Genomic DNA, 16,847 nt, shown 5'->3' on the forward strand with positions numbered 1-16,847 from the left:
TTCCAATTGGTAGCCCTTCGGATGTTTGAAGATGGCTATCACATCGCTTCTCGGTCTCATCTTCTGGCAGAACACCCCCAAACTCCCTTGGCCATTCTTCACAAGGCTTTGTTACCTTGATCAGTTTGATCACCCTCTTCCGCTAATGTGCCGACTTGTCAATATCCTTCTTCAATATCCCAACCCACCAGTTCAAAGCCAGTGCTCTAGGGCAGGAGATCTCTCCAGCTGCTTCACCAGTACTGCCCCATATTTTGGCAGGGCCAAACTCAATGTCCTCTCTACCGCTGCAAGAGGAGACTTGACACTCATCCGCAAGCCAGAAGACAGAACAACCCCCTGCTTTTCCATTACTTTATTTTTTTAATCCAGACTTATTTTTTTTAAAAAAAAAACAGGGGGAAAAACAAAAAAAAGAGAGAGAAGCATCACCCCAACCAGTTGTCCAATCACCTGAGATGGGAGGACAGCTACTGCTGCTCTCAACCCACACTCACCTCCTTGGCAAACAGCTTCCATGGCAAGAGAGCAACGTTAAATCACCTTCCAGGGTGTGGGGCAAAGAAAGGGGGAGGCTGTGGCAGGCTTGTCTTCAGTGCAAGCCCAGACTCTCGGGAGGCTTTTGAGGGCCACATCAGACCTGCAGCTGTTTGAGTGGAAGCCCAGAGGCAGAACTAGGTGGCCAGCCTTGAAGGGGAAGCGCGTGTGAGGCTGTCACTGCGGTGTAAAGGTTTCCTCCTACTGGCTGGCTTGGGCCGGAGAGCCACAAAGCAGGGTTGGGGGAGAGGAAGACTCTCAGCTCTCCACGCTCACAGAGTGTAAGGTGCCCGGAGATGGGCAGTGCTGTGGAGGCAGGGCCTATAGGCGGCGCGAGGGAGAAAGGGGGGACGTGCAACATGTCTACATAATATCGCATGCACGGACACAGCGGGAGGTGTGTCGAGCGCACAGGTGGGAGGTGCTGTTCAAAGGGAGGAGAGAAAGAAAGAGAGAAAAGGTCACGACCCTGGAACTGATTAGGGTCGTATCAAGACAGAGGACTGTGTCGAGAGGCAGCGTCTAAGCTCAAGGGGGCAAGCCAGGTCCCGGGCCGTGAGGAAGAGCGCTGGGCAGAGGCAAGTGTCCTGAGCTGAGCCCAGCCCAGCTCCCTGGCCCGGGAGCAACAGCGCTGCTCACTGGGTCTGTACAACAAGGACGGGGGCCTGGCGTGGAAGCACCGGCGAGGCACAGGACCCCCGTCGGCTGCTGTGCCGGAGGAGGAGGAAGAGGGCAAGGAGGGCCCTTGGTCAGTGGTGGCTTATCAGTGGCTGTCCTTGATGATGACCTCCACGCCGTGCTGCCGCAGCTGCGCTCGCAAGATCAGGTTCTTGTTTTTCAGGTCTTCCACCTGCAGAGGGAGAAAGGAAGCAGGGAAGGGCCTCAGCTCCGTGGCAGAGCGCCTGCCTTGCATGCAGAAGGTACCAGGTTCAATTTGAAAGCATTTTTTTTAAAAAAGCATTTTTATTTGGTTTTACATGCACACTACTTCTCCCCTTCTGGTAGAAAAATACCCACACCCTGCCCCACTTCTAGCCAACCTTACCTGCTGCCGCAAGACCTCATTGTCCATCTGTAGCTGGTCCAAGCCCTGCAGCTCCTCAGAGAGACGAATGTTGCTCTGCCGCAGCTCCTGGATGTAGTCACACGCTTTGGAGAGGATCCCTCCTTTGCTCTGCAGTGAAAGCGAGTGATTGAGCTGGGGGCCCAGGGGGGAGACCCCAGGGTAGTACCAGCCCCTGACACTTCAGGTGGGAACACTTGGCAGCTCATGGCTGCCTTCTCTCTTCAACCCCCTCCCCCTTCCACCCATCACAGTGTGCCATTTCCTTGAAGACCGGAAAACTGCCTCCTCCTGCCTAGAAATGTTAAAGCCAGCACAACTTTTGTTGCCAGGTGCTGCAACAAGTTAAGGCAGGTGTGGGAGAGGAAAGACACCCCTGACAGTTTCCAGGGAACCAAACAATTCCAGGTGAAGATGGAAGCAGGGGATTCCTTCTGATGGGGGTGACAAGACAGATCCTGGGGTCGTTTTTTTAATGATTCTATTCAAAAGCTCTTATAAACCACTTAATGTTTTAAAAAGCTTTGAGTTGTGAACAACAGAAAAGCAACAGAATTAACAGAAAAAATACAACCCAAAACAAACAAAGCAGCAGCAACAAAGCTTGTAAAAAGGAATTTTAAAAGGCATTAAAGGGACTGAAACACACAAAACAGGGTCCAATATTCTGGGGTCAGGGAAAGTCTGGGCAAACAGGTCTGCTTTTACAAGGCATCCAAAGCAACTGATGGGCTGCTGCTTCACCCAACGGCTGCTGTTTTGCACCTATATGTTTTTTAATCCATGCACATGCATACAGACTGCTTGATATGGACACCAACATGGGTTACTAAATGCCAAAATGAACGATTTCCTTGATGTGCAGAGTAGAGTTCTGGATACAAGATTTTGAAGTTTGGTAGGCAGAATGTTTGAGAGGGTGCTGAGCTCAGGTCAGCTCCCTCAGGCAGAGCCCCTTCTGGCATTTTTGATCCCTCAGTGATGTGCCCACCATTTTAAGATTACCCAGAAAGCCCTGGTGCAGTCAACATGGCATCAAGCCAGGGCACTGTGGAAATTAGAATGGCAAGCAGCTTCACAGATGCAGCAGCTGACACTGAGCGAGCCTGAAGTCAAGGGCTGGCACCCTGCTGGGGCCTTTCTGTAACCGGGCCCAGATTGTCTCTGCTCCTACAGAAGGCCAGTTCAAGCCCCCTTACCTGCCCAGACTTGGTGTTCTCCATGGAACAGTCAGGGATAATCTTAGACAGCTGCACAATCCAGTTGTTGATCTTGTCCCTGCGCCTGCGCTCCACTGGAAGAAATGGAAAGATAAACATCATAAACAGAGCCTGCTGGATGAGGCCAAGGGCCCACCTAGTCCAGCATGCTGTTCTCACAGCCGCCAACCAAATGCCTCTGGGAAACTTGAAAGCAAAAGAGCACTCTCCCTTCCTGTGGTTTCTAGCAACTGGTATTTGAAATCATGACAGCCTCCCAGCATCACTATCATGCTGAGTACCCATTCGTAGCCTTCTCCTCCATGAATTTGTCCAATCCTCTTTTAAAGTCATACAATTTGGTGGCCGTTACTGCCTGCTGCGGGAGTCAGTTCCATAGTTTAGCTATGCCCTTTGTGAAAAAGCACTCGGTATTCCTCAAGAAGAGCCTTTTGGCCAGCCCAAAATGACCCCCTGCCTCCTGGCCTACCACCGGTCATTCTACACACACAACTCCCCATTTAAGGTGGCCAGCCGGGTCCCGCCTCTTGACGATTATTACCTGCAACTGAACACAACTCAAACGCTTCAAACGACCTTACTAGTTTTTCCAGAATTTTAGCCAGTGTTGGAAATACTTTAGAACTCAGAATAAAATCCCTGGACAATGAGATGTGAACATATAGTGGCATATGCAGTGACATCTTTACACCCTTAGAGGATTTCTTTAGAGGCTTTCTCTTTTTTTAGAACATAACCAGACAAGATAATAGATGAGGTGGGGGAGAAACAGGGTATGCTGAAGAGGTTGTGAGCAAGATAGTATATATGGGGGTCAGGAGAGAGAACACGACTCTCCTTTAACTTCAAAAGGAAAAAGAGAAAGAAACTGGGTTGTCAACCATTAAAACAAATAATTAAAAATTGCAAGAGGCAGTAAGTACAGCAGCTAGGAAAGAGCAATTCATCACTAAAACCATACCAGTCAACCTTGGCCATTGCTGCCCTCACCCAATTACTTCAGACAGGGGAGATCCTCTGGTCCACAGGAGCCCATTGCTGCTGTGTTAAACCAAGAGCCCAGCAAGCTTTACCACCACCCAACTTTCCGAAATGAAGAGGAGGAGGAAGGCAGCACCAAAGGTGGTAGGATTCAGAGTATATGGAGAAGTACAAGCCTAGTTTGGAAGCCATGGCACATGTAGAATACATCACCAAGTCTGCTCCCTTTCCCTTGTGTTTCTAGATTGTAAGCCTGCGGGCAGGGACTGCCTTGTTTTGAGTATGTAAACCGCTCTGGTAGTCTTTCTGGCTGGAGAACGGGGCACAAATACTGTCTGGTTTCACATGAATTTTCTTCTTCTTAAATAATTCTGTTGCGCGCAAATCTATCTCAATACATACAGGGTCTCAGACCTGCTAAGAATTCAAACAAAATAATAATTGAGCATGAAGTGGAAGAATGACTGGCATACTAGAACGGTGGGATGTGGACCAGTCTCCCTCAAGATGCTGAACAGATTGCAGTGCTGCAATACGCCCTGCAAGAAGATCCACCTACAGAGGGTTGCAAGGCAGTCAGCACTCCAAGCAACCTCTCCTCATGGAACAGTGTGGCTAAATTCAAGGATCACGTTTGTTAGCAAAACAGTTCCCACTCACCTTCATTGTGCTGCGCCCGACGTTTCTCATCTCGGGTTGTTCGTGGAGCTTCAGACTTCCTGAGGGAGTCAAAAACACAGAGTTTGGGACTGGGTTTCCCATTCAGATTTCTAGAGACAGGAGGAGACCCTCAGCTGCCCCCCTTCCAGGCTGGAAAGCCATTGGACACTCAGGGAAACTGTGTCCCACCCCTGAATAAAGGAAGAACCTTAGAGACTGGCATGCGACAGGGAAGGAGAGCACTCACGGTGAGTAAGGGTGAGTCCTGGGTGCGATGGACCTCTGTGTCCCACTTTGCAGAACCTCCTGTGGCGACATCATGACAAAAAACTGCCCTGTGCAATTCAAAACAAGACAGAGTTGTAGAGAAGAGCAGCACAGCTCTGAAGGAGCTGCCATGAAACCAAACAGGTGGCCGAGCTGCCCTAGTTCTAAAGGGGGGGAGAAGCGATGGTGGTGAGCATATTAACATGACTGCGTAGCACCTTCACATCTGAAACTGGGTTTCCCCGATCTGTAGAAATGGGAGCTTGTTTCCCGAAATCTGTGTCCAGCCTGTGTAACCCAGACTCCTGACTTCACCACTCATGCTCTAGCGAGAACTGTTTTAGATGCGCGACATCGTTCCGATTCATTTGCACAACCTGAGATGGCAAAACGGCTCCATCTTGACATGGAAAATCTGTAGCGAGCACAGAGGTGGGAGCAACTCCATTTCCCAGGGGAAGGGGCTAAGTAAGTTGAACTTGCCAGCTGGCTCCTGGGAAGGGGAGGGGAGGGGTGGCTCTAGATGTCTCGCAGGTAGCCCAACCCAACTGACCTGTGCCAGTTGGCGTCGCTTGCCCCAGCAGGGCATCTGAGTTCTGGGTCGTCACCACGGCTGTGGTCCCTGCCCCGGCAGATGTGCTGGTGTCAGCCACTGCAGTGGCAGGGTAGTACGTGTAGTGCGTCTCCGTGGTTGCAGCTTCTGTCTCGACGGCATCTTCGCTGGTGAATGCGCCCTGGATGACAGCCTGGGAGGAGGAGAAGAGAGGAGCCTCCTTCAGATACATCTACCTCAACAAATATTTGGGCAGGTATCAATCTCAGGCAAAGACAGAGAGAGAGACAATGGTGTTATTCTCCCAGGATGCTCCTCTCTTGAGATGCTCTTCCTACATTGCATTTGTTTTGAAGCCCAAGGCACAAGTGCAAAATTGGCGCAGGAGGGTTCAGAACCTTCAGTTTAGCATAGTGGTTTCCAAACCTTCTCAGGCAACCGCCCCCTTGGTTCCATAAACTCATCCCTAGTCTCACTCTACCCTACTCTATAAATGCATCATTCAAAACAGAAGTTAGGACAACCCACTGGTGAAGACTCCAATTAAAACTTATTTAGTTGAATTAATTCAACAAACTGAGGAACGTGATCCAGTGGTACCCTTCGCAAACACCCCAACAGCATCACAACTGCCTGGATTGAGCTGCTTAGACCTTCAAAGGTACCTTAGATGCAAGAATTATTTGATATTCAGCAGCCTGGTTTTATGAAACAAGATTCTAGTCCTTATGAGCTATGGAAAAGCCAAAGGGAAGGGGAGGAGCTAAGAAGGATTCCTTGTCACTCTGTGGGTGCTTCCAGGAGGGCTCTTTCTGTTGGTCTGGGGGTGCCACAAGCCTGCAAGATTTTGAGAGTCTACACAATATAAACAGCGAAAATATGCCAACCTGTATCCCCACCCCCTATCTTAGTTCAGATATACTATTTCCAGGGAAAACCCAGTAAGAGGAAAAACTTCTCTTGCCAATGACTTGTTTGCAAGATCTCAACAACCCATTTACGAATTAAGCCCCACCTGGAATCACCCTTTGGCCCAACGTACTGACTAGCAAATGCTGAATGCTGCAAATGCACGAACTACATACAGCCGTACCTAAGTTATTCAAGGCGCAGAATTGGGGTGAATGTGCCTGCAGAATATCCACCTCCTGTCCATAAGCCTCAAGGAGCCTGTTTCACCAGCCACAAACCACCTGGGGCCAGAGGAGCAGAGCTAACAGCTCAGCCAGAAAGGATGACTGCATAGAGCAGACTGGCAATGTCACCATTTCCTCCACTGACTCAGCAGAACCCACCTGTGTCATGGACTGCGTTGCAGGATAACCGCTGATGGCCCCAGTCCCCTCAGTCTGCCCATCCAGCTGCCCCTCGGCTACCTGAATCACTCTGTACATCAGCTGGTGAGAAGAGCAAAGGGGGGACATCGTTAACAGAGCAAGTGCTTAGTGGTGAGAACAGCCTTTGCCAATCTGCCCCCCTCCAAACCCTCATCAGCTCCAGCCAGAAAATGCAGGTTCAGAGTCCTGCTGAACCATGAGGTTGACTGACACATGCTTTCACCTAGCCTAGCCTAGCTACTTTCTTGCAAGGGGGGGGGGGGGACTGACCTAGAAAGTTGCCTTACACTGAGTCATGCCATTTGGTCCATGTAGCTTAGTACAGTCGTACCTTGGTTCTCAAACAGAATCCGTTCCGGGAGTCCATTCAACTTCTGGAACTGTTCGAAAACCAAGGCGTGGCTTCCGATTGGCTGCAGGAGCATCTTGCAGCCAATCAGAAGCCACAGAAGCCATGCCAGACATTCAGCTTCTGAAAATCGTTCAGAAACTGGGACACTCACTTCCGGTTTTCGATCGTTCGGGAGCCAAAACGTACGAGTTCCAAGGCATTCGGCAACTAAGGTACAACTATACTGCCTAAACGACTGGCAGCAGCTCTTCAGAGTTTCAGGCAAGGGTCCTTCCCAACCTTGCTTGCAGATGCAGCCAGGGATTGAACCTGGGACCTTCTGCATGCAAAGCACATGTTCTACCACTGAGCTATGGCCATTCCCAAATGTGCAGGGGAGCAGAAACGTCCACACCATGCTGAGCATTCTGAAGGAGAGGCTGGGATCTTACAAATGTACTGTATTTTTCCGTGTACAACACAACCCCTATTTTTGGGGACTCAAATTTATGAAAATGGGGGAAGATAATTCCCATGTAGAAGACGACCCCCGTTTTAAAACATTATTTTAGAGTAAAAAAACCTAGTCTTATACACGCAAAAGTATGATATTTTTCTAAACAAATTAAGACCCCCATCACTTCCCTGAGCCTTGCTGGAAATAACCCCAAGAGCTAGCAGGACCCTTGCAAACCATTTGGTTTGGCCTCTTTCTCCAGGATGCAATCCCAGGATACCCCCATAACTGCATTTGCACAAGAGGCGGCTCATGCCTACAAGGGGGAACACACAGGCCAGGCTAATGAAGGGGCTGGCAGGACCAGCCTGAGAGGGTACAAGTCCCTGCATGCCAGAGACAGGGAGGCACCCTGTGATATGTCTCCTTATGCTTTGGTCACCTTGGACTTCCAGAAGGTGGAAGGACGGAGCACTTCAGCAGAGCAAAGATGGGGGTCTTCCACATGTCTCTGGACACACTGGATGGGGCAGCACAGGTGCCCCATCCCCATTTTTATGAACACCTACTGTTTTAGTCTATTTTTTCAGAAATGCTGGGAAATGAGATGGGGTGTGTGTGCTGAGTTAGGGGTGATGTAGAGAGAATAGATAGTGGGAAGAACATGAGAATAACAGTACTGGATCAGGCCAATGGCCCATCTAGTTCAACATCCTGTTCTTGCAGTGGCCAACCAGATGCTTGTGAAGAAACCCACAAGCAGGAGACAAGCACAAGAGTATTCTCCCTTCTTGTGGCTTCTGTGGGGGTACTGCTGCCTCTGACCGTCAAGGAATAACAGAGCCACTATATTGCACACCCACCAACCCACCCCAAAGGAAACAAAACCAGTGGCACGAGGGGAATCCGATTAAGTGTCTTACCTGAGTGCCCCCATTTTCTGTCCGGAAGACGTATTTGATGTTGGGATCGGGGAAGGTAGCAGCTGATTGAATGCTAGCAATGGCCACACTGGTGGGATCTTCGCCTGTCGCCACTGCCCCTTAAGGAAAGAAGGGAGGGGGATGCCGCCCAGGGAAGAGAGATGGACACATTTGCTCATTAAGCGTTGCCCAGGCAGGAACATTCTCCATCCACCCGCACAACCAGCGGAGCACTGTTCCAGAAGATTAGAAGGGAGTGGAGGGGAATCTCCACTAGCAGATCACCGTTTAGCTTTTGGGGAGTGGGAGGCAATGGGGGGGGGGGAGGAGGCCGGAAGCAAGAGCAACAGGTGTGGGTGGGTGCTCACCTTCCTGGATTTGCACAGTGCCCTCTTCCGTCTCTACTGCTTTCTGCTGTCTGCCAAGAAAGAGAAAAAAGGAAGGCAAATGAGGAGAGAACCCAGGAGCCCCGAGACAGTATTTGGGCTGTGTGCACCCGCCTTTCTGCTTCTTTCTAGAGGGTGGGCAGCTACAGAAGGAGGGAGGGGCTCCCTTATTTAGAAGAGACCTTCAGCAGACACCCTGCTCCACATGCACCAGACCTTGGAGCCTAATGCTATTTAATGTGTTTATATCTCGGCTTGCTCTCAAGTTGGGACTGAAGGGGGCTTACAGCATTTTAAAACAGTACAGTGGTGCCCCGCAAGACGAACGCCTCGCAAGACGGAAAACCCGCTAGACGAAAGGGTTTTCCGTTTTGGAGGCGCTTCACAAAACGAATTTCCCTATGGGGTTGCTTCGCAAGACGAAAAAATCTTGCGAGTCCCCGTGGGTTTTTTTCGCTTTCCCCCTTTTCCTAAGCCACTAAGCCGCTTATCAGCTGTTCCGCTGATAAGCCGCTTAACAGCTGATCGCGAAAAGCCGCTAGACCGCTGTAGCGCTAATCCGCTAAGCTGTCAATGGGCTTGCTTCGCAAGATGAAAAAACCGCTAGACGAAGAGAATCGCGGGACGGATTCTTTTCGTCTTGCGAGGCACCACTGTATCAGAAAGTGCACCGTAATTTATTTTATGTATTTGTTACATTTACATCCCACTTCTCCTCAAAGGAGCTCAAGGTGGAGCACATAGTTCTCCCCCCACCCCACTTTCTCCTCCCAACAACCCTGTGAGGGAGGTTAGGCAAGCAGGACCTGAGCTCAAGAGCACTCCTCCTTCCTGTGGCTCTGACCATGGAGGCAGAGCATAGCCTTCCTGGCTAGAAGCCATTTATAGCCTTATGCTCCATGAATCTGTCCAATCCTTCAAGGAGAGAGGCAATATGCCTTTTGGCTGAGGATGAATGAGGGGAGGCCTGCTTGTGGGTTCGACAGAATCTTTTGTTTGGCCCCAGGATGCTGGACTCCCTGGCAGGGCAACTATCCTGGGAGCAAGAGGAAAAGAGAACTATCAGCCGCTAGGCCTAATAGCCCTGCTATTGTTTACAAACAGAATTTATCTCAGAAACTTGTGGGGGCATTCACTCACTCTCATAAGAAGAGCCCTGTGGCTAGCACCCTGAAGCAAAGAAGATACCCCCAGGAAGCCCCCAAGCAGAAACTGCTGCTTGCCTTCTATCACTGTGCCATTGAGAGCGTGCTCACTTATGGCTTATGTGTGTGGTACGGAAGCTGTACTACCCAGGACAGGATGGGGTTGTGCAGAGTTGTTAAGGCAGCAGAGAGCATTGTTGGCTGCCCACTCTCCACCTTAGAGCAGATTTATGCCACAAGGTGCCATAGGAAGGCACTGGACATAGTAAAAGATCCATTGCATCCTGGTCACTGTCTCTTCGAGCTCCTGCCGTCGGGACGGAGATACAGGACGATGAAGACAAGAACGAGCCGTCTTAAGAACAGCTTCTTCTCCAGAGCGATCTCGGCCCTGAATGGGAAGCCTGGACTTTGAAAGTCATCTAATCTTCCTTGCTGTACTATACTGTATTGTTTTAATTAGTGTTTTTATGGAGCAGTCAAGTAATTGCGTTGTCCCCGAGAGGGGGTAATGACAATAAATATATTATTATTATTATTATTATTATTATTATTATTATTATTATTATTATTATTAAGCAGGGCCTGAGACTAAGAGCCACCCCCCACTGCTCCCCGCCCCCCCCCCCCCGGAAGCAAAATATATTCAGAGGCATCCTCTTTTTCTCACCCCTTCATTTCTTCACTCCACTATGCATCAGAAGACAGGAGCCTGGGTTTTTAGTCTTCCACTGCTTCACAGCTGCTTCATCCAGATCCTGGGAAGAAAAACACAGATTCGTTAAGATGATGCCTATCATTCTGCTGCATTTCCTCACACACTAATAATAATGCTATTACCAAAGCTAAGCAATTTTGCCCTAATTTCAATGCCCGAGAGTGCTTTCAGATTTTAGCTTTTGGTTAAAAAAGCTCTCTGTAATATTCATTTATTTCCACTATTATGGAACTGCCTGGGCGGCTCAGAATTCTAAGAACAGAAGCACCAAACAAATCTGGCCATCCTTAATGCAAAAAGCAAAAGGACCAACAAGCTGAACAGTCAAAAGCTAGAAGAATTTCCATGAAATGCCCAGAAAGCATTTCGACTTGTCACTAAAAGGCTTTAAGTGGAAAGATGGATCTTTTAATGTTCAGCCTGGGCACCACTGATGAAGATGCTCTATCCCAGGTCCTTCGTTTCCACATGCCTCACAGGGATGCAGAAACCACCCCGCAAGCTGGTTCACAGGGTGGAGATGCACTTAAAGGTAAAAACCAGTGCCTTGTACTGAGCCAGGCAACGAACTGGGAGGCATTGCAACTGATGTATCATGCAACCAAGTTCCCAGCAGCACTCTTAATTTTCTGGGACCAATTGCAAATTTCAGACCTTTCTCAAGGGTAGCCCCATGTAGAGCACCTTACAGCAGCCTAACCTGGAAATAACTGCTATATGTGTATCTGTGGCAACCTCTTTTAAAGCTATTCAAGTTGGTAGCCATCACTGTGTCCTATGGGAGGGAGTTCCACAGTTTAACTATGTGTTATGTAAAGAAGAACTTGCTTTTATTCATCCTGCTCTACGCCCACTGTGGCAGAATTCAGACAGGTCTTTCCCAGCCCTACGAGGGCTGTGCTCTACCACTTAGCTATGGGCATCCCATGTACTGTCTAAATAAATCAGTAACAGAGATTACGGACATCCCACAAGTGCAGACGGTGAGAAGGTACATTAAATTATAGGGATCAATTTGCATCACAAACTTCCTCCCCCGGGCACCAGAGGGGAGGGAAAAGAGCAACCAATGGAGACAAACGTCTTATTGCTCTAACCACTCATATGAACACTTACTAGTTTGCAATGTCCTTCGGGTGGGGACCCGTCCAGTCCTTGGGTTTTTAAATATTATGTGCATTTCCGTGAAGTGTCATGTACAGTGATGGCACCATGGTTCAGACCGACCTGCACTCAACCCCCACAACTCGGAACGAGAGGAGGCACTTCTCTTGCACCCCATCATCACTTTTAAGTTTTAGATTGTAAGCTTATCAGGGCAGCAACCTTTCCCATTTTATGCTCCCCTGCAGAGGGCTATACACCGATAGCACTATATAAACACTCACACAGATATTTAAAGAAGGCAGGGTGGTGTAGGGATCAGACTCCATACACATCATACCAGGGTTCGAAATTAGTAAGGCGCCAGGCGCATTTTGCACCTAACGATTCTCCGTTTGTGAGCTCCTCAAAACGTCTAGGCGCCTTTTTTTGCGCCTGGCCGACACTCAAGGATTACTGAAATGTAAGTGCTTTGAAGCCTCAAAGTATATGTTAAGGATATTAACAATAAAGCATGTTTTGAAAACTGAAGTATGGTACCAATATTTTTTTATTGCAAACACTAAATTAAACATGCATTAACAACGCAGGTCCCAGAAGCCATTTGGCTCCAAGCTTTTCTATCCCAGTTTCTTACACTGCATCACACAGGTTGGGGTTAGACGTGCAGCTTTTCCAAGGAAAGCAACAACCCACAAAGTCACGCCACTCCTTTGATCCTCCGAGCTGATGGCAACCAAGCTTGAATGATGCATACCTTCCTGTGTTCATACAAGAAGGAAGCTGCCTTCTATCAATGATGTTGTTTTACTACATGTTTATTCATTTTTGCCAATGAAACTCTAAGATACGGTACACAGTACACAGGTGTTGTTGTAATGCTATAAATATTATATAGCAGCACATGCGTTGGTACTCACTGTTGTTATTAGTATAGCAACACTAATATTTTGTATGTTTTTAAAACCTGATTATGCGGGTTGCGCTGTGGGTAAAAGCCTCAGTGCCTAGGGCTTGCCGATCGAAAGGTCGGCGGTTCGAATCCCCGTGGCGGGGTGCGCTCTCGTTGCTCGGTCCCGGCGCCTGCCAACCTAGCAGTTCGAAAGCACCTCCGGGTGCAAGTAGATAAATAGGGACCGCTTACTGCCGGGAAGGTAAACGGCGTTCCGTGTGCTGCGCTGGCTCGCCAGATGCAGCTTGTCACGCTGGCCACGTGACCCGGAAGTGTCTGCGGACAGCGCTGGCTCCTGGCCTATAGAGTGAGATGAGCGCACAACCCTAGAGTCTGGCAAGACTGGCCCATACGGGCAGGGGTACCTTTACCTTTACTAAAACCTGATTGTGGGTAACTTAGGGACCGTGTTGTGCAGCTAACAAAATAAACAATATTTACATTTATTAGCTACTTTACTCACAAAAGTGAGTTACAACACAGTATAAACATTAAAACCTGTTACAACAAACCAAATAATTAAAAAAACCACATCCATACAAAACAAAGGGCAGGCCTTATGGATCCTGTGCCACTAAGAGAAGCCACAAGTACTTAGAACCCCTCAAATTAAGGGCCAAAAGCCCAGGTAAAAAAAGTTACATTTCTGTCTGGTGCCCTGGGGAGAACATTCCACAAGCAGGGAGCCACCACTGAAAAGCCCTATTCCACCCTCTGGACATTCCATGGGGGAGAAGCACTTGAAGGAGGGTCTGAGATAAGGACCGCAGAGTCCGCAGTGCTGCATTCACCACCACCAACAGCTTGCACCCAACGTTAGTCACATTCAGAATAGACCCAATAAAACTGTTGATGGGAATAGAAGGAGCAGTAGTAATACTCGGCTGCACGCAACCATAGCCACCCTCAAGAGCAGACCAATGCAAATAATAACAACGAGAGAGAGAGAGAAAGCATGCACCCAGCGTTAGTCACCCTTTGGATTGGAGCCGACGAAACTCACAACAACATGACGGTAGTGACCATAAGAGCCGTCGTGGTAATAGCTTGCTTACTTAACGTTAGTCACACCCAGAGCAGCCCCAACGAAACAAACTGACTTGGCTCACTTGACATCCCCAAGTGCAACTGAGCTGGACACGAGCCCATGATAATAAAAGCCGCCTCGCACGTGTGAAGTCCCCAAAAAGCAAGAGATATCGGGAGAGGCCTGGAAATGGGGAGGAGCTGCTGTGGGAGAAGCCCCGCCCAGTCTCGTCTGAAGAGCCGCCTCGCCTTGAGAAACTGAGGCCAGGAAGACACCCACCCGAGCACCCGCCCCCCACCCCGGGCCCAATCCTGCGCCCCTCCTCATTGCTGTCCCCCGCCGCCTCCCGCACCACGGAGCCTCCAACCGTCCAACCCTGTCCTGTCCCCCGCCCGCCCCCCGAATTATCCCCTCCTCCTCCTTTGCCAGAGGTGGGGTTGGGGGGCGGGCGACTGTTTACCTGGCCTCCCCTCCGTCTCTCTCGCCCCCTTGTCTCTCCATGGAGATCGGCGCATGCGCACCGCGGAGCCTTTCTCTTCCGTCCTCTCTGCCTCTCTTCTCCGTCGTCGCCGCCGCCGCCCATACAGCTCGACGGGGAGGCAACCACGGCAGGCGGCGCAAGCCCCGCCTCGCCGAGCTTGGTTCCTGGACCCGGGGCGTCGCGGCTGGAAACGATATGAGGGGAAAGGCCGCCGCTTCCGGCCGCCGCCATCTTAGGGAGGGATCCGGCCATTTTTTTTTCTTACAGGCGCCATCTTAGGGAGGGACTCGGGCCTTCGTTTCTCGCCGGCGCCATTTTGGGGAGGGAGGAGGGGGGGGAGGATGGCGGCTCGGGTCTTTCTCTTCTCGCCAGCGCCGTCCTGGGGCGGCTTTGGTCATCTGCACTTACGTATAGTGCAGGCAGACCATGAGAGAACTGTTTTTAAATTCAGTTATGTTATGCAATGCCATGAGTGGGGTGTGAAGGGGAGCGCAATGTCTGTCTTTGACTTCCGGTGGCCGCCATCTTAGCGAAGGGCGCTACCTTCAGCTGTCAATTTCTAACGTCCAACGGGGGTTGGCTCATCTTCTCTAGCCAATAAGGAAGGACCATTGCCTAGGGTTGCCATCTTTGTTGTGGGCAACAAGTTTCCTCTGGTTACTCTGAGCCTTGACAGATCCGTAATGTACATTTAAAGCACTCCCAACTCATATTTAAAGCTCCAGACTTTACAGTACTTAACAGAGCTACGATTCCCAGCAGCCTTAACAACTACAGTTCCCAGGATGCTTGGGAGAAAGTCATGTGCTTTAAATGGGTGCGGTGTCTGTTTTAAATGTATGGTGTTTGATACGGAAGGAACAGGGGGGGGGGGGTACCCATCCTTCCCTACCGCTCCCTGAAGGGGTCCGAGGCGATGGCCCCTGCAGTGCCCAGCCGGCCTCGGGCCCTCAGCCCCCGCACCATTGCGTGGGCACCACACTGTGCCCCTGCCTTGTAGATAGAGGGCTCTCTTTCCTGTCTTCACGCGGGCGGAATAAGCCCCATCTTTCCTATGCCTTTCTCTCGCCCTATTCCTAACGTGAGTCTGGAAAGCATTGAAACCTTTAGAAATTGATATAAAATCAACCACAACTCCGATTTTCTCCATCCTGGTGACATTCAACTCAGTTGCCTCTGGACTCCATGTTGCTACCCCTACCTCCATAATCTTCAAGACGACAAGTCACGTACACAGGAACTTCTTAATCCTGTCAGATCGTCCTGCCTAACCCTTCCTCCGGGCAATACCAGGTGGCAGACGATGCATATCGCTGTCCCATTGTCCTGCCACCACCGGTACTCAAGGAATGTTTATTTATGTATATCCCTCACTCCGCACATTCCCCCTCCCTTGTCTCAAATGTTAATCAGTGTAACCCCACCTCTCTGTAAACATATTCATGACGTGTGTAATATATTCATGATGTAATCCATGAAACCCAACCTTCCCATAATGTATTCATGACGTTTTCATGCACTGTATTCTGGGACTTGGAGGGAACTTTTAAAAGTCTATGTCGCCCCATACTCGGGGTTCAATCTCATTTTGAACCTGTTGCGCAATAAACTTGGATCTTCGTATCTTGCTCCTGCGTCCGGCTGAGCTTCCTTTTCTTCCGCTAGAATCCACGGACTTGGTCCGATTGGCTGGGTGGCAGGGTAAATACGCACCCAGATTTTCCGTAACAGATGGCGCCCGAACGTGGGGCTTGCGGTTCTCCCGAGCTGCTGACTGGGGGCCCCGAAATCTTCAGCCGGCTCCGGGCCATTTTGCCTGGGAAGACCCTTTTGGACCCCCAGCCATCTCCCGGGCGGTAATCGAAAGCCCTAGGAGTTCAGCCGGGGAGCAAAAGAGGGATCCAGCCGGCTTATTCATCGATCCCGGGATCATCATAGAAGACGCGTGAGTATAAGGAAAAGGAAAAATCCAGTGCACTGGTGGGAAGGGGGTGGAAGTCTCCTGGCAACTGAATTCTCTGCCCTCCTCTCTATCGCTCCTTCTCGCCTGTCTCTTGGTCCAAGTGGTGAGAGAGACCGTGGACCGCTGCTCAACCCGAAAGGGGGGTTCTGAGCTCTATCTCTTTTCCTTAAAATCTCCAGCCAGCCGCACCAATTGGGAGCCCGAAAGTAAGACGGAGAGACCCGACTTGAAAGATAGCCGACTCTCCGCAACGGGCATCCCAGTTGAAAGCAAGGGGTTGGAGCTCTTTTTCCGATCTTCCCGAGCGTCCTTCCTAGGGGGCAGGAAGTGGTCTTGCTTTCTATCCCAATCCCAGCCGCACTGGTCGGAGCCACGTAACACGTGTATCGTGCGTGAGCCCGCTTCCAAAAGCAAGGGGGATTTTCAGTTCGAAGTTCTATCCAGGGATCACCCGATCTGGCACCGCACGGCGCGGGCGTCCAGTAGGGCCCCTTTTCCTGAGATTGTGACGATAGATAAGGAGGTTGCCAGGAGGGATAGCCCATGAGGAATTGGGCGGGATCGGCAGAGTGGAAAGGGACCCCAGGTTATTGATTAAGGAAATCGGAAGGAAATATGAAATACCGGATAGCTAGAGCTCTTTAAAAACTCTCTCAGAAAGTTGCCAAGCGACTGATGACCCCTCTTTTCCTATAAATCCTCATGTTAAGTATACCAATCTCCTAGACCTACCAATCCTCAC

General features: G+C 50.0%; 1 protein-coding gene across 5 annotated transcripts; it reads right to left on the bottom strand.

The window, feature by feature from the left end:
* Positions 1 to 340: 340 nt before the first annotated feature.
* On the bottom strand, positions 341 to 14,334 carry USF1 (upstream transcription factor 1). Of its 5 annotated transcripts, XM_077920803.1 has the most exons (12): positions 13,018 to 13,620; positions 11,695 to 12,649; positions 10,531 to 10,618; positions 8,698 to 8,747; positions 8,330 to 8,448; positions 6,577 to 6,678; positions 5,282 to 5,474; positions 4,709 to 4,796; positions 4,462 to 4,520; positions 2,800 to 2,894; positions 1,583 to 1,711; positions 341 to 1,387 (listed from the first exon to the last, which is right to left on the bottom strand). In XM_077920803.1, exons 3-12 carry the CDS (start codon positions 10,536 to 10,538, stop codon positions 1,301 to 1,303), a joined length of 930 nt encoding a protein of 309 aa, XP_077776929.1. In that variant the 5' UTR covers positions 10,539 to 10,618; positions 11,695 to 12,649; positions 13,018 to 13,620; the 3' UTR covers positions 341 to 1,300. The 5 variants fall into 5 exon arrangements, with proteins under 5 accessions (XP_077776929.1, XP_028565723.2, XP_028565720.2 ...); XM_028709890.2 differs by lacking the exons at positions 11,695 to 12,649; positions 13,018 to 13,620 and adding an exon at positions 14,183 to 14,334; XM_028709887.2 differs by lacking the exons at positions 11,695 to 12,649; positions 13,018 to 13,620 and adding an exon at positions 14,122 to 14,334.
* Positions 14,335 to 16,847: the final 2,513 nt, after the last annotated feature.

This window comes from Podarcis muralis, chromosome 16 (assembly GCF_964188315.1).
Source record: "Podarcis muralis chromosome 16, rPodMur119.hap1.1, whole genome shotgun sequence".
Taxonomy (NCBI): domain Eukaryota; kingdom Metazoa; phylum Chordata; class Lepidosauria; order Squamata; family Lacertidae; genus Podarcis; species Podarcis muralis.

Excerpts from the sequence above, each read along its gene's own strand:
- USF1 (XM_028709890.2), bottom strand. Across the intron at positions 6,679-8,329 it reads CAGAAAATGGGGGCACTCAG|CTGATGTACAGAGTGATTCA; the intron begins GTAAGACACTTA and ends TCTTCTCACCAG. Across the intron at positions 4,521-4,708 it reads AGGACTCACCCTTACTCACC|GAAGTCTGAAGCTCCACGAA; the intron begins GTGAGTGCTCTC and ends TGACTCCCTCAG.